The sequence below is a fragment of the Manis javanica genome, chromosome X, assembly GCF_040802235.1.
Source record: "Manis javanica isolate MJ-LG chromosome X, MJ_LKY, whole genome shotgun sequence".
Classification (NCBI taxonomy): Eukaryota; Metazoa; Chordata; class Mammalia; order Pholidota; family Manidae; genus Manis; species Manis javanica.
This window is the reverse complement of record NC_133174.1, coordinates 139,840,161-139,864,960: the sequence shown is the minus strand read 5'-3', so window position 1 is coordinate 139,864,960 and position 24,800 is coordinate 139,840,161. Positions and strand designations below refer to the sequence as shown.

Here is a 24,800-nt window from a genome sequence, read left to right as displayed (position 1 = left end):
CTCCGCAGGGGCGAGTCGGGGGAAGGGGAAGAGGCCGACAAGGGGAGGAAGGCGGAGTCAGGATGCGGGGAGCCCCGCCCCGTCGTCGCCCCACGGCTGGGCTCCGCTCCCTCCCCAGACCACAGAGACGTGGGATGACCGCGCGGGTTAGAGAAGCGGCCTCTGTCCTTCCCGCTAAAGCTCCGCCCCACCTCCCCGCGCTCTCGAGGAGCCGACGCCGGGCCTCGAGGTTTCGCCGCTTCCCTAGTTCTGGGCGTCTGAGCCTCGGCTCGGGGGCGGGGCGGAGAGAGGCCGTGGGAGGAGCCGCCCGGGCCTCGCTGCAGCTGGGAGCAGGGCGGGGTCCGGAGGGTGCTTCCGGTTTCCGGCCGTGGGGGAAGGGGCGGGACTAGGGCTGTGGTGGGAGAGTTTGGTGGCGGCGGCTGCGGGGCGTGCGCAGTGGCTGTGGGAAGCTCGGTGAGTGGGCTCGCGTGCTCGGCTGGGCTCCGGGGCAGCCAGGGTTCCCCGGGACCCTGACGAGGGGCAGCGGTGGGCAGTGCGAAGAGGCCAGGGGCGCGGGGCAGGACCGGGCGGAGGAAGTCGGGGGGCGGTGGCTGGAGCTGGTCTCCTGGGAGGCGCGGGCGGGGGCGGGGTCGGTGGCAAAGCCCCTCCGGAGGGGCCGCCGGGGTGGGGCTTGAGCCGGGGAGGGCGTGCCAGGCTAGGCCCCGGCTCGGGGCCGACCCGTCTGAGCGCGAGGGCCGCTTGTGCGAGGTGGGTTGACCACGGCTGCCGGGAGGGGGCTCTTCTGGCTTCCGGGGAGACAGTTTCTTCTAGAACTTTCTGGGGCCATGAGGCGCTTAGTGGAGACCTGCATTTTCTCTTGGCCCCGACTCCCGCCCTCTAGGAGTCGCCCTTGTGGGCTTTTTGGAAGTCCTCCCGCCCCATTGGAGGCTGATGCGGCAGTCGAAATACCTTTTTTAACCCCCGGCTCTAGCCCCGAAGGGAGGCTGCCGGTTCTTTTCAGACTCATTGGAAGCGCTGGGGAGGGAAGGGCCTGTTTTCCACGAGGCTGGGGTGGGGAGCGTCATGGCTTTTGGAGAAAGTGTGTTACCGAAACGCTGTTTCCTAGGTTTGGCTGGGGGTTGGGAGCCTCTGCGCCAGAGCTCCGCTTGGCTCGGAGCAGGCCTGATGGATGCGGAGAAGTTCCATTCGTCAGTGTAGTTAATCTTCAGTAAAAGCGCTTTCCCAGTTGAACAGTCAGTCATAAGGAGTCTCTTGGACTCCGCTGGGAAAGAAATTGTCTGGAAAGGAGGCTCTGGACATAATTAACGTACAAGTAATTCCATCCAGGCAAACAGAAGTTTGTCGGGCCTTTGAGCACTATTGGCCAAGGATCTCTGCAGAGTCGAGCCCCACTTTGGCCAGTGCTTTAAAGACTCTGGAGTGAAGTGCTGGGGTAGAGTGTGAAGAGTGGCTGCCCAGCTCCCATGACTTCTCCTGTTTATTCTGTGCCCTGTCAGGAAACAAGCTCGCATCTCCTCGTTGGAAACCATCTAGCAACAGAATGAGTCTGCAGTGGACGGCGGTTGCCACTTTTCTCTATGCAGAGGTCTTTGCTGTGCTGCTGCTCTGCATTCCCTTCATTTCTCCTAAAAGGTAGGGCCTGTGGAGCAAGCAGGCAAGTAAGGGGGAGAGCGGCTATTGTCCACCTCTGTAGCTTATGCTTGCAGAGTTGGTGGATCCTGGAAGTGGGGCCAGACGGAAACAGGTGGAACCTGTTGGGGTGACAGGGGCTGTGTTAACTATTGCCAACCTTCCACACAGTTCTGCTTTGTCACCTCTTGCTGAGTTCCTTTCCTGTGCACCCTGCCTTTGGTCTTCACCATGTCCCAAGGGGAGAAGACCTATAGCCAGTTAGGGATCTGGAAATGATGCCTTCCTGCCTCCCCTTGCGTCCCTAGGGTTTGGGGGATGGCAATGTAGTTTCTGGACAACTCGCACTACAGGGTCACAATGTTGCTAGTTTGGTGATGTCTGTCTTCCTAACTAGTCTTGCTGGTATTGTGTAGTAGCCTCATGAGCATTACTCAGCCTGTGAAGGATGAAGCCATATTTCCTTTCAGTGAACAGAGGATCTGTTCAGAATTAGCTGGAAATTAATTTTCAATTGCATACAATATATGAACACATTATTCTAACTTAAATTAGAAAGCTACAAATAAGGCTAAGTCTCCACAATATTTTAAGAAACTGTTTTCTAATGAAAAATACAAGATCTCTGATGTGATGCAATAGGAAGTATACAGCACAGCTTAATATTCTTGCCAAAAGCCCGATCTGAATCTGTTCACACAGCATACACTTCAGAGGAAATACAAAGACAGGGTCCCCTTAGAGCTGTAATCTGGGAAGTTTTGTAGGACAGACAACCTGGTTTCTGCAAAAAGTAATTGGGAAAGAAAACCAAGGACGGTGAGGCAAGAGGGAGCTTATAGAGTAAGAGAGATTTAAGATACTTCTCAGCTAAATGAAGAGTCAGAACCTTGTTGGTCCAGATTCAAACAAACCAACTATCAAAAAAAATGTGACAGTTTGGACTTTGGGACTCTGGTTCTGATAATGAAGGGTTCTAGTTGATTTTCTGGAGGTCTGTTGATGGCGTTATGATTACATTAACATTTCCAATCGCTCGTCTCTGATAGAGGTACATCCTGAAATATTTACAGAGGGAAATGAACAAGTCTAGGGCCTGCTTCATAATAATCGAGGGTGGCGGGCGTCTGGGTGAACCAGATAGGTCACGTGGAGAAACACTTTAAGGAAGTAATGTGTACGTGGCAATTTTGAGAATACTACATAGGGGAAGGCAATGAAAAGTTTCCTGTTTCCCTCCCCAGTGACTGCTAGTGTTTAGAACTAGTTTTCTAGAAATTTCTACACATGGGCATCTTTTATTTTTTAACATTCTTGAATGGATGTGATAAATTGGAGAGCTGCCAACAGCTGAGGCTGAGTCTGTATGGGATATTTGGCCATTGGAGAAGAGTGCAAACCTGGATTTCTCCTCTCGGGGCCCTATGCGTGTTCCAAGTGTGTGTCCTTTTTCTTCAGCCCCTATCCTTTTTGTCTTCACAGATGGCAGAAGATTTTCAAGTCACGCCTGGTGGAGTTGGTAGTGACCTATGGCAATACCTTCTTTGTGGTTCTCATCGTCATTCTCGTGCTGCTGGTCATTGGTGAGCGAGCTGTGGCTGAGGGCAGCTACCTGATCTAGACCTTTGCGTGGCCTCTGCTGCATCGCCCTTCTGCTATGTTCCTCATGTGATGTACAGCTTGGCTTCTCAGAGACAGACCACTTCAGCACCTGTGTCTTTCTCTTGGGGAGAGGCTTCCTCATCCACGAAGAGGGTGCTGCCAACTGCTGGCAGGGCCTTCACTTTGACCAACAGCTTTTATGTGTCCTTTGGTGGCCACCTCACATCATTTCTGGGGCAGTTCCCCAGATTATTCCACAACTGAAACAAAGAGAAGCTAACTGGCTCATGTTGGCCTTGGTCTAAGTAGCACTGCTCTCCAGTCACTTAGACAGGCTGTGGATGGGGACCGAATGACCAAGTAGATGGGGAGCCTAGCTGGGAAGGAAGTTGCTGTGTCCTGTAGTACTGGGGGGACCGGGAGGTGTGGTGGCATGTCTGGCAGCATATCACGAGCCTCTTTAGATCTGGGTCAGACTTCAGGTGTTTCTGGGTCTTTCCAGCTCTGAAGTTCTATAAACCCTGCACTGAGGTGCGTACCAGCATGGGCTTGAAAGGTAAATTGGTCCTGGGGAACAGTCAGATGGGGCCCAGGCCAGGCTGTGATGAGATGGAAGGCAGACATTTTGCAACGTGGTGGCAGTGTGATTGTTTAGAGACCAGAGGAATAAGTACAGCTTTTGTGTGGCTGTTAAACGTGTGTGTTGCTGTAGTAAGTGATTAGTACTATCGCTGCTTGGACTCCAAAGTAACTGGTTTGGCTCTGCTACAGATAGTGGTCCTGTCTCCAGGTATGATGCCTTCTTAGCCTCAGCCTGCCTCTCTCTCCAAGTTCTCAGCAGAAACACGGCAGTGGGTGGGAGGCTGGGACATAGTTCAGGGGGCATGTGCACAGCTGCATCTACTCGCTGTAGGTTAGGCGTTTCTCCAAGTGTGCTGGGTGTGTTCAGGCAGGGCTGCTCCTGAACAGCGCAGGTTTGGCTTGCCCAGTCCCAGCCATGTAGGGTGGGTACCAGCTACCTTCATGCCTTGTTGTTCTTGAAATACTTAGCAAGGCCTCAAGAGGCAGCTCTTTCCAATCAGGGTTCTCCCCAGGTGGCCTCTGAGCCCAGAGGGGCGAGAGAATATGCATGTCATCTCTGAGCATGAGAGAGCCAGGCTGCAGTTTTGGACCTGAGCATGTGTGCTTCTGCTTTTGGGTGGGTGGTGGGGGAGTGAGAATTGGGGCAGGGAGGAACAGTCTTTCCCCTTGCAGACCAGATTCCATGAGCTTTCCCATTTCCTAGTGCAGCTAAGTGGGCCAGGGAGGCCCTATGCAGAACCTAGTAGTTGGCAAAGGTGCCATTCTTTTAAGGGGGTCAAGGGATTACTTGGAAGCTTTAGAGAGACACCGGCTGTGTTGACTGGCTGCTTCCTACCCGGATGGTGAGAATTATGAGCTAGGGATGTCTGTAGAGACTTCAGCAAACACTGGTGAAAGGTGATGGGCATAACCTGTTAGAGCTGCAGCCCTGGCTTCACTGGGAAGGGCCTAGGGCAGAACTGACCAAGGAGTGGGCTTGATGACAGTCCAGGGGCAACTGCCCTGGGCCAGAGGCCTGAGATAGGGAGGCCAGCACTCTGCTGTGTGATGGGCTAGTATGGCCCAATGTCTCCCTCCCCAGTCTGCTCTTTGCCATCAGCCAAGGTGATCCTTTGAGTGGCGGGGTTCCTGCATGCAGATGACTGTGTAGAAATACATGTTTTATTAGTCACAAAAGTAACATCTCATTTTTTAAAATTCAGAACTGTAACCTGGAAAGCTGAAGTGCCCTTTTATTTGGTGTCTCACAGATAACAATTGCTAATATTTTGTTGGATGTTTCCACAGGCATTTTCTATGATGGCATCTTTATTAAGGTTCTCCATCCCGTTTTGGATTATGCCTTTTCCACTTTCACTGTATCTTAGGCATCTTTTTATAGCAATCTTGTTCTTTTTAAAGACTGTAGTGTTCTATCATATGGTTATACTGTAATTCCTTCTTTTATTGGAATAAAACAGTTTAAATGGTAAACTTCATTGTAAAGCTTAGAAACGAAAACTTTTGACTCTTTAGCAGGCATCCTCTGGGTCTTCACTCCAGTTCATGCCTCCTTAGTGGGCATTTCCATAAACCACACTACTCTGGCTTATCAGTGGGGTGGCTGGTTGCTGATTTGACTTGGCAATAAACAGAACTAGACATTGGGGGCACCATGAGAAAGGGCAGCTGTCTCCATGGCCAGTGACGTCTCAGACTCAGCACACTGACATGGAGTGCAAACTCGTGGTCTGGGAGTGACAGGAGAAAAGCTGGAGGAGAGACTGGGTCTGAGGGCAGAGCTTCTTACAAGGCAACCCCCAAGGTGGTGTGTGTAGAAGGGAGGACAACTGGTGAAACGAATTTGAGGGAAGCAGGGCCACCCCAGCTCACACCACCTGTCTCTCCTGGATGACTCTGTCTCTTCGAGCTGGAGCTAAATGATGTGTCTCTGCTCTGCTGCAGATGCTGTACGTGAGATTTGGAAGTATGATGACGTTACAGAGAAGGTGAACCTCCAGAACAATCCCGGGGCTGTGGAACACTTCCACATGAAGCTTTTCCGTGCCCAGAGAAACCTCTATATTGCTGGCTTTTCCTTGCTGCTCTCCTTGTGAGTGGAGAAGGCGGAGGGGCCAGTGGCTGTGAAGGGAGACCTGGGCTAGCCTGTGACTTTGACTCCTCAGTCTGTAGCCTTGAACCAGAGACCCTGTCTGTATTAGGGGAACCACACAGTTTCCCTAGAGGCCTCTGATTTTCCTCCTGATCCAGAGGCAGTGCAGAGTGTGGGAGAGGTGCGACTGGAAGGGTAAAGATCTGTGTTCTGGCCCTACTGTAACTTGCCACATGTTCTCCTAGGGTGAATGCGTGCCACCTTATGCTCTATACGTAGAATGAGGTGAATAACAAGGTGTTTCTCTACTTTGGGAGAGGATCTTTGGAGGTCAACTTAGCAGGGACCAATTGAATAGGGGCATTTTGTGTTTGGGGTCCTGACCTGAGTAGAGTAGTCAGACATGGCATGAAGGGGCTGAGACTGCCCGTGTCCCAGGGCCTGCCTTGGTATAGATCTGTACAGGAGCATATTGTGCTCCACGTGGCCTGAGGGTTTCTGGTGGAATTTTTTTTTCTGTTTTTGGCAAGACTGAGTGTCTTTATCAGGGAGGCCAAGGCGGTTGCTAGTTGGGCAAGGTTAAACTGATAAAGCACTGCTTTACTGCCTCCTGCGCCCAGGGGTTCTCATCAACGGGCCTGACTTCCTGGGAGTAGACACTGCTCCCAGGCAGTGGGCTTCCAGAGGTTATCAGGGTGAGTGTGTGGACTCTTGGGTTGGGTTCTTCCTCCTCTAGTCATCTGGACATCCTTTCTTATTAGGCATTAGAATGACTACCTGTCTGGGTTTCAGTTTTTTGGAAAAAAAAGTCAGTCAGGTGAGCGTGAATTCTGGGTCAAAGTTGGAAAGTGGCTGAAAAGGGCAAACAGCTTTTTAGGGAGAGAATGTTTGATCACAGACGTGATCTGCAAGCAGGCTGTCTGCAGATTCACGAGTCAGAAAGTGAGAAGGCGAGGAGGAGTTGGACGTGGGCCCTGGAGTTTGAGGGTTTCCGGAGGTGTGATTTACGGTCTGACACTGAAAGGGAAAAGATCCCAGGGCCTGGGTCTCAGCAACGAACTTGTCAGTCTGACTGCAAGTGAGCCACGGCGAGGAGAGAGTGCTGGCCATGTCTCAAGATTTTATGTGAAAGATAGGAAGAACAGCAAGGAAGCTGAGGACACAGTGGAAGAGGCCACAGAACTTTATAGTGATTGGGGAGGTGAAAGCCCCTGACAAGCTCTTTCACTATGGTAAGACTTAGGGAGAAGATAGTCCCCTTGTTTCTGTGTAAGGTAAGGAAATGGACAGAAGGTCAAGGGTAAAGGAAGCTTAGGGATGAGAGAATGGAAGTCCCGGGTGGGTGAGGGTGTACTGGAGTGTCCGGCTTCTCGAAATGACTTAGGCTCCAGTTAGACTGCTGAGGAATTGCAGGGTAGGAGACATGCTCGAAGACTCATGTAAGCATCCCAGTTTCCAAAGGATGGAGAAGGTAGGTGAGAAAATAACTAGAATGGCAGAGTGAGCTTGATCTCCAGCCACATTCTAGGAAGAACAGCTTGGATACTTTTGGAGAAGACAAAGGGATTGTTGGTAAGTACTGTGAATTCCTAGAGAACAAGTCCTGCCCATGTTATCCCTGCCTTCTGTTGATCTAGTGTACGTGGATTTTCAGCAAAATGTTTTCCAGGCTCCAGTTGGTTCCTGTGGGCCAGATGCTGAAGAGTGGGAAGGGTGCTGGCATAGCAGTGTTGTTAGGTGGGGTGCTGACTCCCATGAGTGGCTGCTGCAAGGAGCAGCTCCATCCAGATAGAGGCTCCGCCCCCAGGCCACTCAGCATTTCCCTGCTGAAGGCGCTGTGGTGGTGAACAGATACGGGGAGAAGTGGAAGTGGAGGGACCAGGCAGCAGGGAGGTATGCCCCTGCCCAGAGTACACGGCCGTCTAGGTGGCTCACGGCTGCGGCCCACTCTAGTGAGTTTTGAGTTTGTCTCAAATGGGGATACATTTGAGTGTGTGTGTGCAGGGTCACCAGAGGGCGGAGACAGGGCTGAGCAGGAACTCAGACCTGGGATCAGGGCTTACTGCAGAATGGCAGGAGTCAGTGGCGGAGCTGTGGAAGCTGGAGCTGTTAGCATGCTCTGGGAAGGCTGGGGACAGCAGGAGGGGACTGCAGCCTTGGGTTTCGTGTCAGCCCGTGCCACCCATGGAGTTGCATTTGGGGTGCCGCCTTTTCAGAGGTACTGAGAAACTGCAGATTTCAAATTCAGAAGCAGTCACAATGGTGACGATAGAGTGATGCTTATTCCCCACACGCTGTGGCTTATAAGTCTTATGCTTCTGAGTGTCCTGCTTTCATGTTCTCTTCCAGGACACCTCTATGGCAGGGATTGTCTGACCAGGCCAGGGTCAGCGGGTAGCTGGGTGTACCAGAGGAGTGAGTGTGGGCTGGGCAGCACTGTGAAGCCAGTGTTCCAGCCTAAGTCCTGTCATTGACTCTTTACAGTTGACCTGTAGTACAAATCACCCGGTTCTATGAGTTCGTGAATGTTTTGACAAATGCAGAGTCGAGTAACACCACCACAATCAGTATATGGGCAGTTGGCAGTTTCCTTTCTAATCTAAGGGGTGGCTTCAAAGAAAAGCCTTCCCCATTTATACTCTGCTATTCCTGAAGGGATGCACAGAGGTTAAAAGAACAGAGTGAAATTGGGGCCCACTTCCAGTCTGCTCTTGTGGTCCTGCTCTGCTCTCTGTTCTGTCAGCCACCTCCCTCCCTGTGCTGTGGCCTCTATGACAGGCACTTGAGGCTTCATCGAATTCCCTTCTCAACGTCTTGGACACAATGAGTGGCTGGAGTAACTTCTTGGGCCTGGTTGTTCCAGCAGCCACACATCTCTTACCATTCCATCTTAGTTGTAGGATGCCTGGCTGTCCTGCCTCACCTTCCTGTGTCCCTGTCCAGTAACCAACCAAAAAAGGACATTAAGTTGGTTTTGTGCAACCTCTTAGAAAGGGAAACTGTGACCCCAGGGATCAGTGTGGAGTCACCTGTTGCCCACAGGTGATTTGTTTAATTGTTCTAAGAGTTTTCCAGAAATAGGTACTCCTCCCTAGTCTAGCGGTCAAGTCCTATATGGTGGGTGTGGCCATTGAGGAACTTTTCTCTCTGTGTGACATTAGCCATAGAAAGTTCGTGTTCAAATTAGGTAACCACACAACCCATATGTGGCTTGCGGGAAATACTTGAAATAAAAACAAAACCGTCGTCGTCCTCATTCTGATTACAAAAGTTGTACCTGTTTATTTTAAAGTAAACAAAGCCCCCCAAACTTCAAATGATAGGTAGGTGTTAGGTGAGAGTGTACCCTGTCGTCGCATCCCCAGAAATAGGTAATAATTGGGATGTTTCTGAGCTTTTAAAAAAATAATCTTTTGCATGATATATAACTTTCTCTTATAACTACTGTGTTTTGTTGCTCTGCTTTGACTTGCTATCTTCCCAGTGATGTATCTTGGCAGTTTTTTCCAGTGACTCCCACAGACCTCTCTTGTTTTCTTAATCGTTGTGTAGTGTTTTGTCATGTGAGGGACCATTGTTTGTTTAATCAGTCCCCTGCCCACTGATGTGTGAGCATCTTTAAGTTTTTCCTATTAAAAAACCGCTTTGCCATATCGGTCGTTTCTGTTCTGTCCTCCCACTTGTTAGGTTTCTTTTTCCCTTTTTCTCCTTTTGATCATTGAAAATGTATCAGTGATGTCCTGGTCCCCTGGAACCTTGCTGCTGTGAGTGTAGCCTGTGGCCCAACAGCTTGGGCAGAACCTGGGCCTTGGGGACACAGACTCTCAGACCCACCTGGGGCCCACTGGGGAGGTCCTGTGTTCCAGGGAGCCCCCAGTGAAGCCTGTGCGTTTTAGCTCTTGGGTGCCACCTCTCTGGTGTATTTCCCTGTGTGTACCACCCTGAAGTACTGCTGGCCAGGAATTCTGGGCAAGGGAGGGGCGGAGCTTGCTACCTGGGCTAGGCTTCATCTGTGCCTGGACACAGTCATGTGCATGTAACACACCTGAAGCATGTGCCTGGTTGTGTCTTTGAGAAACCGTGCTGGGTCTCCCCTGTAGTTTTTGAAGCACCTTCTCAGTGAAGCCTGCCTTCTCTTGTGTCAACACGCACTGTCTGCCCTACACTCTGTCTTTGTTCTACATGTCCTTGCTCGTGTGCCCCTCTGTGCTTTTTTACATGTTCTTTTACAAATGAGTCACTCTTGTTAGCTGTGTGCAGGCCTGTCTGAAAGTGGGAAAGAGATCTCTTTTTCTCCTTGCTGGATCTGGTTTGGTTGTATTATGACAGTTTTGTGGAGTCCCACTTACTTAGGTCAGCAGTCCTTTGAGCATTGCTCTAAGTGAGCTGATGCTGGAACATTGCCACAGAAAGAAGAAGGTCCGGGAGGCTGGCACATGAATAGCTTGTAGTGCACTGCAGTGCAGGTACGGCTCAGGGGCACCTGGAATGCCTTGGGGTTCAGATTAGCAGTGCACACCTCCACACATTCTAGATGCTGCACTTAGGAGGGCCGCAGCATTACAAGAAGGGTGCAGGGTCAGAAGTCAGGAGATTGGAGCTCCCCAGGTCGATGTGTGACTGGATAAGCATCACTGCCTACCCCCCGGTATCCTTGCCTGTTAAAATAAGGGCTTCTCCCGAAGGCTGGACAGCCATGTGGTCCTGCCTGTGTGTGTGTGAGCTGTTTGTGTGCTTTATTTGGGTTCTGGTTCTGCTTTAAGCCAGTAAGACTTTAACAACACTTCCTAGTTCCATGGGCCTTTATACTTTATACGTGGGAAACGGCAGCGCAAGAGCTGTGGGCAGCCTGAGCTGCGTGGGTTCTGGCTGGCAAGCCTGAGCTCATCCTAGTTTGGATCCCTTGCTAACATACCAGTCTGTTGGCATTGATGTGAGCTGTCGGAAGTCGATGGGGGGTTTCCGTCTGCCTCTGTAGACTGGAGAGTGATGTGCTCTTTCCTCTGAGAACTTCCTGCCTGGCTTTTGGTAGGAAGGTGCCTGTGCTGTGTCTGTAAGCTAAAATCTACCTCCGTGTATGTCCTTGTTGTTAACTCTGATTTTCTGAGTCTGACAATCCTGATATCTTAGTTCCTTTCCTATGTTTTTAAGATTATTAAGTCATCTGGTATCACGTAGCCATTGGAGGAAGAAGAGACTTTAAATAAATAAAACAAGTTCTCTGAAATACTATGGGAACCACTGATGCATACCTTTTTATATCTTTCTAGGCCTTTCTAATTTAATAGCTACCATGTTAAGCATTCTATGTGCCAGGTGCATATTGAATTTTGCAGGAGCTCTGTGAAGAAGCTCTGAGGTTCAGAGAAGTTCAGAAACTTTAGAGTTCTCATTGGTAGAGCCAGGAAGTCAGACTGAGAATACTAGGGCCTCAGCACCTGGGCTCTATCCCTACAGAATCCATATGCTTCTGAAAAAGCAGAAATCAAGCAGTGGCTGCTACACGGGAACTTGCATCTTCCACTGAGTTCACGAACATTGTTCTGTCTCTCCAGTATTGTTTGTCTGACCACTTACCCACTGGTGAATACCCAGCCCATCTGCCCCATTGTTTGGATATCAAAAACAGTGGAAACTCCTCTCCATTGTCATTTTGCGAGCGCCTCAGCTAGGCCAGGTTCTTTGGGCCTCCTGATCCTGTTCGAAGCATCCGTGCCCCTCTTACTGTCTATCTCTTTGTCATTAGTGTTTTCACGTCACACTGTTAGGCACCGACTCAATCCCTGTACCCTAGGAGGTACTGGCTAAGTTCAGGGAAGGGCGGCCAAGCAGGGTGAATGGATCGGGTGTGGCAGGAAATGGGGCAGAGCATTCTGAATGCTGGCTCCAGAGTTGGTACCCAGCCTCCATGTGGTGGAGTGTGAGTTTTTCCAGTGGCACTGCTCCACAGTCAAGAGTTCTGTATTCCTGTTTGGCAACGGTACAGGGGATGGAGTGGAGCGGGAGAGCCTGGAAGCAGGGAGATGTCGGAGGTCACTGGAGTGAGAGATACTGGTGGCCTGAACCAGGGTGTGTTAGTAAGGATGGTGAGACGGGGACAGGTTTGAGAGGTGCTGATGGAAGAAAGGGGAGGAGCTACTGAGGATGCCAAGCCTCTGAGGCTGAGGCTCTGTTGTGGGCACCTGCAGAGTGGCAGTTATGGCAGAACCCAGAGTGCTTCTGGCACACACACATGCCTGGGCTGGGTGCGGGTCCGTGACGCCCACTGGAAGGAACGAGGAAGCCAGGATCGAGGAGCGGAGGTGGCTGGTCAGCAGGATGGTGCAGCTGTGGGGTGGTGAGCGGCTTCACGGAGAGGTTGAGGATGGCTAGGAGGGAGGTGCCGGCAGGGTGGCCATTCCCTGGACGTGAGTTAGAGGGGAACGGGAGCAGACACGGGGAGACAGGAGGTCACTGATTCGAGGGACCACGGAGAGAGAGCAGTGCTCAGAAGAGAGGCTGCGGGTAGCCCTAGTTCCTGGCATGTTGCAGGGGGGCTGTGAGCAGCCCTTGAAATTGAAAAAGGGGGCCCCAAGCTTAAAGCTTCACACACTTAAGCCAGCACTTTCTGTAACAGTCTGTGGTGGGTGTGGGGGGCGGTAGGGGGCACTGGGAGCAGAATCCAGGATTCTGTCTTGTCTCTGCTGCCTGGTTGTGCTGGTGTGGGGCAGCTTGCTGTCTCCCCAGGTCCCCAATGTGCCTTCCTCTCTGGGCTAGGCCACAAAATTTTGAGAACCACTGTCTCAACCCAGAAGCTTGAGTAGGCTCTGCCCTTCTTGTCCCATGTGATCTGCTGCTCCTATGGGGGATTTTTAAATTGTGGTGAAATACACATAACATCAAACTAGTCCTCTGAACCATTTTTAAGTGTACAGGTCAGTAGGGTTGAGTCCATGTACATTGTTGGACAACCAACTTCTAGAACTCTTTACCTTGTGAAATGGAGGCTCTGTCCGTGTCCCACAGCTTAGGGGTCACGCCTCCTAAGCCTGGTCGCCTTCATTGTCTTTGGGACCACTGCTATGGTGGGGCCACCAACATCCCAACTAGGCTTCCTCCCACCAGCCTGGCTCTTCCAGCCTGTCTGCCCTGCCCCAGCCAAGTGGCCTAAGCCCATGTAACACTGCTCCTACCAGTCCTTGCTTCCAGTGCCTTCAGAGCACCTCTGGCTTACAGGCTTGACACCCAGATCCTGTAGGACTTGACCCCTCCCTGCAGCCCTCCAGTCTCTGCTTTAGTCTTCCCATACTGTGACCCAGCCATGTGGGTCCCCTTCCCCGAGTATTTCTGTGGCCTCGGTCTGGAGCTCCCCCACCCCCCACCTCCCTCCTGTCAGCCTAGCCTGTGCCACCTCTTCATGCTTCTCCAAGGCTCCGCTTGTGAGTTGGCTCTGCCAGGCTGGTGCCCTGCTGCTAGCTAGCTTACAGGGCTGGGCTCTAAGGGGCCTTGGTGGCCTGTGAGGTGTGGCAAGGGAACCTGGGCTCATCACTTTTAGAGTGGTTGGCTTTGTGCCAGTGCCTGGTGCACACAAGGGCTGCCTAAACTTTAGGGACCGAACGGGGTGCGTGGGCACACTGGGACAGCTTTTGGCCTATGCCAGGTTGGATTTGTCAGACTGCCATGCCAGGCGTTTTATGTTGGGAGCCGACTCTTCAGGTCTCCTGAGCTCCAGGAGCAGGAGCCCCAGGGAAGCTCATGAAGACAGACATGTCTGGGCCCCCAGAGAATGCAAATGCTGCTGCTTCTGGCACCTCCCTGGCTGCGTCTGGTCTGTGACAAGGGGACAGTGCAGGTTACCAATTAGTAAAGACTGGGGCACTTGCAGGCTCTTTCAGGTAGGGTGCTGTTTTTCCATTTTCTTGGTGCCTCCTTCCCTGCTTTGGCACCACAGCTGGCCAGTGTCCCTCTGGAGTTGTCAGGAGTGTGGCTGCATGGCAGCCTTGCTGGGTTGAGTTTGTGTATTGAGAGGCCACACTCTAGTCTAGTATTCTCTGCTTTTGCAAAAAATGTCAGTCAAGGTCAGGACCAAAGAAGTAGTGGTCACCATCCAGACTTAGGAAGGTCCATCCTCATGCCCAGGGCCCCTCAATTTTTAATGACCTGAACTTGCTTCACGGGGATTTTTTTCTTTTCCACGTCTACCTCTGGGGGTGGCTTGTTTCACTGCAGTCAGCCTGGGTAGAGCTGCCCCGTGCTTCTTTGCTAAGTTCTTAATGGCCAATGACCTGGGGGCTCAGTTGTCTGCTTGAAGGCGATTGAGCCCCTTTTAACCCATGGGGTGAAATCATCCAGACCCTCTGGGGCAAGCATGGCCCTTTCTTTTGCCTTTAGGTTAACCCTGCTTGTTGCCAGTGTTCAGTTCTGCAGGTGGTTGGTGCCTGTGTAACTGCCAGGGATGGTGCTGATGGCCAGGGTAGCCAGACCTCCATGTGAGCTGAGACCATGTGTGCTGGGGCAGGGAGTGTCCAGCCTGGGCTCTGCTGCCGTGCCCTGGCCATGGGTGCTTTCTTCCCCCTGTCCAGGGGACTCTAATGTCCTGTCAGGTGGCCCTGAGGTGCAGGCCACTTTGGAATGAGGCCTGGGTTTGGATCCGGAGTCTGTTGGTGGCTAGCTGGGTGACCTCTCTGAGCCCTTCCCCTCACCCGTACAGCGGGGGCGAGGATACCTCTCGTGCACTCTTGGTGCAAGGATTGAGGTGATGTGGGTTATGTTCTCAGCGCCGAGCCTGGCAGTGGCGGTTGGGAAGTGCGTATCAGTACTACCCAAGTAGCTTGTGTGGCAGGCTGTGCCATGCCCAGGTTGGGAGTCCAGGAGCAGGCCAGGTTTTAGGCTTCAGGGGTCTTACATTCTGGGCTGGGCCTGGGGCTGCTGAGTAGAGTGGCATGGGGAGGACAGATAACTGCCAGAGCAGAGGGCCTGGGAGGGCTGGCCTAGGGAGAGGCTGAGCAAGAGGTGGAGGCAGGGAGCTGGGGTGGGCAAGCCGAGGTGGCCTCAGGGCCCCAGGCATCCAGGTAGGTGGTGCTTGGGGTCTCGTGGCCCTGGTCACGCCGGGGAATCACCCAGGGTGGGCTGTTTGCTTTGTTGATGTAGAAAATGCAAACATTCATAGAGGCACAGCAGAAGAACATACTCCTCGCCCCGGCCCGAGTGAAAGGTACGCACTTCAACATTGAGCTATGTTTACAGGCGAAATAATATCTTGGTTTATCACTTTGAAAAGAGGGCTCTGAAAAATTGTACGCACATTAATATCTTACTTACAAGAACTCTGTGGTAAGTCCGCCATGACATTGACTTGTTAGTGACTGTCCACATTTCCCTGATTCCCTTGCAGGTTTTTGTTTTTGTTTTCTTTGTTTAAATCAGTATCTAGATAAGGTAGCTGTGGGGTTTGAACACTGCTGATGCTGGGGCCTTCGCGGAAATGAGTGGTGTGAGTGGAGGGGCCTGCTGGGAAGGCCAGGCAGGTGGTCTGGCCTTCAGTCCCCTGAGAGCCATTGACCCCTCTGTCGGGCTGTTGGCTGCCATCTTTTTCTAAGGGTGCAAATGTAATAGTGCTTCAGATCTAGGCACTAGCCTTTTTGATAAGTTCATTGATGTCCAGTACCCCCAGGCCAAACTTAGCCCAGCTGCAGCAGTGTGCTGGGGTCCTGTGGATGCTTGGCCAGGAGGGGCTCTGGTGATGGGGGGTGAGGGGGTGTCTTTGCAGGGTCTGGGGAAAGATGGTCTGACATGCTTCAGAACAAGTGTTGGCTTCTTTTAAAATACACATTGTCTGCTCGCTACTTGGTTTCAGCCAAAGAATTCTCTTCCTCACACTCTGAAAAGCAAATAGTGAAAGACCTCCGTGTTTGGGTCAGGGTGCCAAGTGAGCAGGGGTTCCTTCTTTAGGATTCTGAGGTCATTGAAAGCCTACGTTCCAGGAGGGCTCCTCTTTCTGAGGGCAGGGGTTGGGCAGTGGAGAGCAGGGTTCTGGATGGGAAGGGGCCAACAGCTTCCTGCAAGTGGGCACTGTCTGACTGTCCGTCCACTGGATGGAGATGGCTCTGGCTGCAAAGGAGTGTAGCTAGTATGACTGAGGAGCCGGACTTCCTGGTTAACATAATCTTAATTCATTTAAACTGAGAAGGCCACGTGTAGCTGATGGCCTCGATATTGGACAGCATAGCTGAAGACACCGTCGTATCCCTTGCTATGGTGCCCTGGCCCAGGTGTGTCTCCAAGCTCAGAGCACAGTCTGTGGCCTGCTGGCGGCACTGCCTCATTTCCTTTTGGCTCCGGTTAGTACTGTGCGTACACATCCAGGGGACGGTCCTGTGCCCTCCAAGGTCCCTTTTCTAGGAGCCAGCTGGACCACCTGGTCCCGGAATATGGTTGCCTGGGTTCTCTGACCTTGGTGGTTGCTCTCTGCCCCCTACTTTACACAAAATTCCTCAGACAAACCCCCCAGAAACAGCTTGCCCCTCTCCACTGGTTCTCTTGAATTCAAAAAAGGGGAGGACAGGCTACACACCCCGCCATCCCGTCTCTGGCTTCACTCCCGGTGGGTGAGCACCACTTGGGCCATCAGCTGGAGTTGCAGGCATTGATGTTTACCCGACGTTAGCCCCCTCCCCATTTTCTAGAACTTTTGTGTTCTCAAGGGCTAAGAGGAAGGCCAGGTGTGTGTGCTGAGATGTACTCCAGGCGGACCTTTGGGAGGATTTCCATGCGCCTTTTCAAGTCAATTCTCCTGTCTCTGTTTTGCTGCCTCCTTATTTTCAGTGTGATTCCGGGCTCTTCAGGGTGAGTTTCCTGGGGCAGCTTCTTCCCTGTTATTACCAGTTATGCTTTGCCCACAGCCTTTCCTGGGGCATCCTGGGGCATCACCGGGCTTTTGGTTCCTTGCCTGGGTGCCTACCACCTCTTGTTTTTCCTGGGTAGGTGGGGTGGGTTAACCCAGAGTCCATTGGTGCCCTGCAGAGCTCCACCTGGGGTAGGGCTGTAGTTCTCCTGAAGAGTCAACAGGTGGCACTGTGACACCAGCTTCCTACTTGAACAGGGTGAAGGAGTTGCCTGCTTACCTGTCTCCGTGGTTGGGTCCTGAGGGCTCAGTGATCTGACTCCCCTGGGGGTGTAGTACCCAGGAGATGGCCTGGTAAATGTTAAGTTGGCAGGATCTGCAATGGCCAGGGGGTCATCACAACCCTAGAATGTTCCAGTGGGCACTTGGAAGGACCGTCCCCCTTGCTCCTGCCCCACTTCCTGTTAAGCCCATGTCTGCCTCCCTCATTCACCCACATAAGGGAGATGGGATTGGTGCAAAGCACATGATCCGTGTCTCCCCGACTTGATGTGGTCGGCCCTGCTTCTCTAGTATCCAGAGATTGTTTCTCCTACCATCTCTTATTTACTCAACCTTTTATAAAAGCATGAGAGCTCTGCCCAGCCTCCAGAAACATCTTACCAAAACAGCTGAATTGAAGTCAGGTATTAGGGAACCACATTTGTCTGCTAAGGATGCATCTGGATTCTCCTACAGCTTGTGTGCTGGCTTTACCCTCTGTCACTGGCTGCACTTAACCCAGACCCTGGGCCCCTGTCTGTCTGCCCTGTACCTTTGGGGAACCCCTTTGGCTCATGGATTCTCAGTTATTGTCCAGAAATGGACAGCGGTGTGAGCAGTTACCCAACTGCGTAACAGTACCCGGGCAGCGGAGCAGAGCGTGATGGGAGGGTAAGCAGTAGGAGGGGGCAAAGCAGGACGTCAGCCATTGAGACCTGGACGTTCTGAAGCTCAGCACCCCTGCCGTGTACCCTGCCGGGTCCTGGGTCTAGAGCCTGGTAGACTCACACTGAGGGGATACACAGCCAGGCAGGTGCATTCATGTGCCAGTGAGGACCCAGGGGGTGGAGCGTCTCAGGGAACGTTGGAGCTAGATCTTGATGGGTGAGTCGAGGGTAGGTGCGAGAGCATGGGGCCCAGTATGTGAGGGGCAGTGAGACTTTGTAGAAGGCTCTGCTCCCAGCTTTGGTGATGAATGTTCCCCACCTGCCTTCTTAGCTGCCACTGCAGTCACAAGCCTGGACACCTTCCTGAAGCTGCTCCCTGTCCCTCAGTTTCCCGACTGTGTGGTCCACTCCATCTCTGCCCATGTCCTTCTTGGTGTTCAGCTGGGCAGAGGGAGAGCCAGGGCTCCAGACCCGGATTCTGCCATGTCCTGAGGGCGCAGCCTCACACCTGGGAGGAGGGGGTAGGTCGTCTCACAGCCCCTCTCTGTGTGCCGCGTATGGGGGATCTAGAGACCAAAGAAAGGTACCGTCCCTGGCCTGAAGGTGCTTGTGGGGGCAGCCAGACCAGGAATAAGTGACTGTGCAGAGAATGAGAACAGAGGAAGAAGGTAGCCCGGTGGGGGTGCGCAGCAGCTGCTGGGAGGGGTGCCAGCAGGGGGCTAGAGAGGGTCAGGAGGGGCTTTTTGGGGAAGGTGGTGATTGGGCTGGATCTTGAGTTGTCAAGAAGTGTTCTTGAACAGAAGGGGAGAAGCCACTGCAGATGAGAGGGCCAACCGCAGTGACACAGTGATGAGGTGAGTGAGAACCCGGTGTGTTCCCTGAACAGCCAGTGGTTCAGTGCAGCTGGAGCAGAGGGCCATGTGAGTGACGGAAGAGCTGGTTCGAGGAAGGCTGCGTGCCAGCCAGAGGCTGACCATGGTGGGCAGATGTTGGAGGGATCACTGTAGGGGGTGGCACTATCAGACCGAGACAAAGATCTCTCTGGCTTTCCTTGGGGCATGGATCTTAAGTTTGTGTAGCTGAGGCCAGGGAAGAGGCTCGTTAGGGACTCTTAAATCACTCAGGAACGACGACCTTGGTGAGGGTCATCCCCACTTTCAAAGGGGATGACTGGGAGGTGGTCTGTCTGGAAGTGACACGGGTAGGACTAGAGGATGGCTGGGGCTTGGGGCAGGAGGAGAGGTTGCAAAGTGGCGCACAGGCCTGAGGGCTTGGGCAGAGTGGCCACAGCCTGCACCACAGTGAGGCCCTCGTCACAGGCTGCCTGGGTATGCCTCAGGCTCGCCCACGAGCTGCCCTTCAGGAGGTAGTGAGGGTTAGGGGTCTGGGCTAAGGAAAACCCTGCCGGGGATGAGGTTGGCAGGTGCGTGAGGGTCTCTTGAGTCAAGAGCAGGGGCGCATTCTGAGAGGGTGGCTTGTTTCTTGTGCCCGGTGCTGCAGAGCAAGTGCTCCGGGGATGGCAAGACAGTCCTTGGACTGGACAGTTAGGTCAGTGGTGGTCCTGCTGGTGACTTGGCCAGGGCAAGGCCAAGGTTGGCATGGGTTTTGGAAGGGAGGGAGGGAGGTAGAGCTGTTGAGAGGTGTGGTTCCTGGAGGGAAGAATTATCCAGAACCATCCTGGGCCAGGTTGGAGGAACAGGTCTAACAGGAAGTGAGAGGGCGTGGATAGCACCAGACACTTGTGGTGGTGGGTGGGTGGGGGTGCCTGCTCTGTGCTGAGGGGGAGACCCTGACTAAGGACTACGAACTCGGGCAGGTGGCTGAGTAGGCCAAGATTCCAAGAGACCCCTGGCCCACTGTTGTGCTGGGTTCTGCGTGTTTGCCCAGGCTCGTGTTGGCAACCGTGGTTCTCCGTAGCTGGGGATGGGATGGGAGGATACAGCAGAGAGCTGAGTCCCTGTTGTGTGTGTTGCTACTCTCCCCAGTGCCACCACTACCCTGGGCTCAGCCTCCCTGGGAATCTGGGGCAACAGCCGTTGTCACTCATGGTGCTGCTGGAGTCCTGCCCGTGTCAGCCACCTGCCCAACCTTGTTGTGGGGGGAGTGTCACCCCTGGGCTTGCCTGCCCCATCTTGCCTGCTGGGTCTACCGGCTGGACCACGTGTCCTCCCCCTACCCCACCTCCATCTGGGAGGAGCAGCCTTCTCCACATCCCTGGAATCTGCTCAGAGTTGCCTGCATGCTCTGTGCTTGGAGGTTGGGGCTTAGTCAGACTTGCCTTTTTTTCTAGGGCACTCCAGTGACTTCCCCTGCTGCCGTGAGTCAGGCACCTTGCTTCTCTCAGGAGCTCCCTCCACTTCCAGGGCTCTAGCCCAGTGGGGGGCAGGCTGGTGGGCAGTCGGGGGCTGAGACAGGGAAACCTGAGCGCTGGGCCACGAGGTCCTGGACGCTAATTTTAGAGAGCACATGTCACTGGAAACTCTTCCTTTCTGCCAGGAACCAGCAGCCTGGCTCTGTTTACTGCCAGGGGCCCCTGAAGTCTCTCCCCAAACCAGGAAGCATGGCGAGCATCTCAGGGTACCTGTGAGCCCACACCCTACTAAGTGCTAATTCTTCCCATGGGCTCTGCCGGGGCCCAGGCCAAGGAGGGAGCCTGCCTTGTTTGCTTCCTCTGTCCCCTCACGCTCTCCGCGCAAAGGTGTTCTGGAGAATCCTGTGAAGGCTTGTGGGGGCTTGGGAGACTGGGGGGCCTGTAGAACGGGTAGTCTGGGAGCAGGCAGCCCAGGCTGCTTTGAGCAAGTCCTTTTTGTGGAAATAACGTGGACAGAGCAGAGTCTTTCCTGAGTCTTTCCTTCTTCCCCAGGGCCCCTGCCTGTACCATGCCTTTTTCTGAGCTGTGGCTGGCCTGGGCCCCTGTTGCAGGTGTGGGGGGGAAACTGCCCACCCCTCACTCCGTTTTGACCATTTGAGTTGTTCTTTCTCAAGGGATGGAGAGAGTCTTCTCCTTTCTCTTCCTGCCAGGTAGTATCTCAGGGCAAGGATGGCTGTTGGGAAGTGGAGCAGCCTGTGGCCGCAGTTGCCACCTGTTTGCCACTTGTGGCTGGTGTGGACCTGAGATGTGCGCCTGGGCCCTGATTCTTCATTTTCTGTCGCCCCTGGTCCAGAGGACTGCAGTGTAGTGTGATGTTACCTAACGGATGTGTTCCGGCAGCTGCCTGTAGGATGTACTTGGGGAGGAGGATGGGAAGGGAAGAGAGTCATTTCCATCTGTCGCTCAGTTGGCCTGAGAGGAATTCCCTGGAAATTTAGAATGTGTAGTACATCTCAAGTTGGGCCTTGGGGTCAGACATACAGGAGTGGGGGATTTCAGCCACATCTGTTACTGGCTGTTGACCTTGATCAGTTGCTTTAGTCTGCTGAGCCTTAGCTTCCCCTCTGTGAAACAGGGGCAGCAGTCATACCCACCCCATCAGGTTTGGCTGGCCTGTTGGAAGCACCCCCTGGCACTAGCTGCTCATTTACCAGGACGAGCCTGGTCTTGCAACAAGGAAAACAGCGGGTAGCTTCTCGGGCATAACCAGCGAAGTGCCAGGTTCCTGGCCTTTAGGCTGTAGCTAGGCCTGGCCTGGGTGTCCTGTCAGGTTCCTGCTCTGTGTGTCTTGGGGCTAGAGGATAGTTCTAGAGCTGTAGGCAGCTGTTTTGGGGCAGTATTAATCATTCTGGTGGCAGAGGACAGCTCCTAGGCTCCACCCTTCCTCTTCTGTTGCCAGATCCAGGCTGGTGGCATCTTGCTTGGCTGCCCTGGCAGTCCAAGAAGGCAGATGTAGGCGGGAGGCAGTAGCAACCAAGAGAAGTCCATGCCAGCCATGTTCCCCTCTTCTTTTGCTCACTTCTCCCTTTTTGTTGTAAACAATCGCAGCCTGCTTAGACGCCTGGTGACTGTCATCTCCCAGCAAGCCACACTGCTGGCCTCCAATGAGGCCTTTAAAAAGCAGGCAGAGAGTGCTAGTGAGGCAGCCAAGAAGTACATGGAAGAGAATGACCAGCTGAAGAAGGTGAGTTCACCTGCCGGACCCCACTGCTAGCTCATCAGGCTGCGAAATGTGTGACACCGTCAGAAAGCTGAGGAGGTGGATGGAGGGGAGGACGGGTGGTTTTCGGGATGTGTGTGGGTAGGGTTGGGAGGACTCAGCAGGGAAGGGGGAGCCCCAGCAGCTCTCTTCCCTCTAGCTTTGCGTCTAGGCCAACTCTCCCCCTGATAGAACTCCTTGGTGAGCTGAGCCCTGGGCAGGGAACCGTGGGCAAACTAGTGCAGAAGAACGCAAGATAAACGCCCAGATGTCCTGAGAACTGCTGTCAGCTGGGGGCGAGGCAGGGCCAGGGGTGGCCGGTCCTGGAAGGCTTGTTAGCAGAGGTGAGTGTGAGCCAAGAAGGTAGGGAGACAGATGGACTTGGAGTCCTAGGAGGGCCCAAGTCGGATGGGTGAGGCTGAGCTCGGGGCTCCTTGGCCAGAGTGAGTGTGGGGCTTAGGAGGAAGGAAAGGCATTGGTTAGTTGGGGGTGACTGGCAGAAATTCCCAGATGACAGCCAATTGAGTCATTGGTTTACTCTGCAGAGCTGTTAAGAAAGGAGGCAGGGCATGTGGCCTGTGAGCTACATGTGGCAGGTGGCCCTGCTGGCCCTTCCCTTTGCCTGGTGGCTGGGAACAAGCCGTGGCCCAGTTCCGCACTGACATTTCCAAAGGGGCAGGTGCCTAGGGCAGCTTGAGGAATCGGAGCTCAGTGGGGAGGACGGAGCTGGAACCCCTCCGTCCCTCCCTTCTTCTAGAGTAACCCAGGCCCTTGGCACTTTTCCTAGGAAGCTGCTGTTGGCGGAACCAAGTTGGATGGCAGGGACATGGCAGTGAAGGTGCAGGAGGAGAACAGGAGCCTGAAGGCTGACGTGAAGAAGCTGAAGGACGAGCTGGCCAGCAGCAAGCAGAGTGAGCCTCGCCCTCGGGCGGCCCCCGGCCCCCAGGAGGCTGGAGCCTCTGCTCGAGGCTGCTGCCCCTCTCATGTCAAAGTATTAGTAGCAGACTCACCCTCGGGGCCAGGAGCTGGGTGAAAACAAACGAACGCCACCCTGCTTGTCTAGCCCAAGCCCAAGCATAGGCTGGCTCGGCCCCAGCTGGCGGAGCTCTGCAGCTCGCCGGTGCGCAGGGGGCCCTGGGAGCCCCAGATGCCTGTACACTAACTCCTGAGCGTCTCACCTGGTGCCAGGCCTCACTGTTACCAGGGGCTTTCCGGTGGGGAAGGAAAAGCTGGGGAGGCTAAATGCGTTTTTTGAGATGCTCCTGAAACCCCACCCCCACCCCCGAGGGTTCCTCTGATTGCTTCCTGAAGGTCTCTGTTGACACACCTCTTGTTCTCAGTGTTGAGGCTGGGATTCTGCTCCCTGCCTCCTACTCTCACCCCCAACCTTCTTAGAATGTTTGTCCCGTGCCCTTGGTCTCCCAAAAGTCACCCCTGCTGAGAGCCTCTGGGGTCCCTCCATTGCAGGGCGTCTCCCGATTCCCTCAGCTTTGTGGGCCAGCCTTCCCCCAGGCTGGTGGCTCTCGGGGCAACCAGCAGGGGAGCTTTCTTGAGAGGAGTGGCCTCCTAGACAGCTTCACTGGGGGCAGATTTGGGGCCTGTATCTGGTGGCCCCAGCTAGTGGGCTTTGCATTTTCCATCCTTCATAATTTGTATCATCCCCAGAACTAGAGAAAGCTGAAAATGAGGTTCGGGCCATGTGGAAACAATCCGAGGGCTTGACCAAGGAGTATGACCGCCTGTTGGAGGAGCACGCGAAGCTGCAGGTCAGCACACCTCAGCCTGTGCCCCATAGCCCGCCCCGCACGCAGGTGCAGAGCAGGCCACCCCTGCCATCTCAAGCCCAGGCTGCCTCAGCAGAGCTGATGGGGAAGTCTCCATGTCCTGGGGAGGCTGATTCCCTCTTGCCACAGGCACTTCAGGAGGCCATGGTGGCAGCCTGCCTGCTTTCTCTGTGGCTGCCCCCTCTCCTCCTTTGCTGCTGAGTCTGGGTCTGGAGAAGAGCCTGCCAGACGGTGCCACTTCAGGCCCAGCAGTGGGAGCCCTCCCCTAGGCAGGAGGGCTGTGGCCTTCCTGGCTTGGTACCCAGCATTGGTGCCTTTGTGTGCTCCTGCCCTTATGTCACCTCCAGTCCATTGTGTGGGGCCCCAGCAAGCACTGGACACTCCGGAATGGCTTGTGGGGTGATGTGGAGCCACCACCTGCTCTCGGGCTGATTTGTATCTAGAGCACAGGTGGTCTTGGAATTGGACATGAGGGCCAGGTGAACACCCTCAAGGTCTGACAGCTTGCCTTGGTGTGTGGTGGCCCAGGCTTAGCGCAGGCTCACCAGCAGGACCTGTAGGAGGTGTGCAGAGTTGGGGAGAGCCTGAACTGGGACTGCTATGGGCCCCAGAGAGGGGCTGGTGTTGGTGTGGGGTCTGGCAGCTCTAATAGAAGAGTGACCCAGATGCTTCCGGTTGCAACATTCCCCCCCAGCCCCCCAACCCAACCTGGCTGGCATTAGAGTCATGGCCTTGCTAGAGTGGCACACTCCCACACTGGCAGGCCTTTGGGTGCTGCTGAGGGTGGCATCCCTTGCTCCCCTGGATACCTATCATTTGGGCCTCAGGCAGAGGGGAGGAGTATGCCCTGCCAACCCCGTTTCTTCATTCCTTTTCTTTCCAGGCAGCAGTAGGTGGCTCCACGGACAAGAAGGGGGAATGAGGTGCTCCTTCCCACCTGCCACCTGGCCTGCACCTGCTGCTTCCTGAGGCCTGGCCTCCCTGGTACTTGGGTTTGCCCCTCCTGCACCCCGTTCTGTCGCTCCACTTGCAGTTCCGTGTTCTCCCAGCATACCATAGGGGACCAGTTTCTGCCCCTCAGGATGAGCTTGCTGTCATCCTGGCCAGCCGGGAGCGAGGCAGCACCTGTACCCTAACCAGAGTGGGGCTTGCTTCCCACTTGGTTGAGCCCCCTTTGTGTTGCATGTTGAAGTTGGAGGCTCCGGGCCCCTAGTCTCTGCTCCTGCAGCCAGGTGGGTGGAAGCAGGCAGAGTAGTTTTTCTTGAGGGCAATAAAAGTTGTTAAGACGCG

General features: G+C 54.0%; 1 protein-coding gene across 3 annotated transcripts; it reads left to right on the top strand.

Moving 5' to 3' along the window:
* Nucleotides 1-97: 97 nt before the first annotated feature.
* Nucleotides 98-24,800, top strand: BCAP31 (B cell receptor associated protein 31). Of its 3 annotated transcripts, none has more exons than XM_017668935.3 (8): nt 98-229; nt 1,497-1,632; nt 3,112-3,212; nt 5,758-5,905; nt 21,576-21,711; nt 22,514-22,637; nt 23,392-23,492; nt 24,394-24,800. In XM_017668935.3, exons 2-8 carry the CDS (start codon nt 1,541-1,543, stop codon nt 24,430-24,432), a joined length of 741 nt encoding a protein of 246 aa, XP_017524424.1. In that variant the 5' UTR covers nt 98-229; nt 1,497-1,540; the 3' UTR covers nt 24,433-24,800. The 3 variants fall into 3 exon arrangements, with proteins under 3 accessions (XP_017524424.1, XP_017524423.1, XP_017524426.1); XM_017668934.3 differs by lacking the exon at nt 98-229 and adding an exon at nt 320-453; XM_017668937.3 differs by lacking the exon at nt 98-229 and adding an exon at nt 658-747.

What these genes read in the sequence shown, in the direction of transcription:
- BCAP31 (XM_017668935.3), top strand. Translation starts at nt 1,541, where the DNA reads ATGAGTCTGCAGTGGACGGCGGTTGCCACTTTTCTCTATGCAGAGGTC. An exon ending in TCTCGTGCTGCTGGTCATTG is followed by an intron (nt 3,213 to 5,757) that starts GTGAGCGAGCTG and finishes GCTCTGCTGCAG; the next exon opens with ATGCTGTACGTGAGATTTGG. An exon ending in AGGAGCACGCGAAGCTGCAG is followed by an intron (nt 23,493 to 24,393) that starts GTCAGCACACCT and finishes TTTTCTTTCCAG; the next exon opens with GCAGCAGTAGGTGGCTCCAC.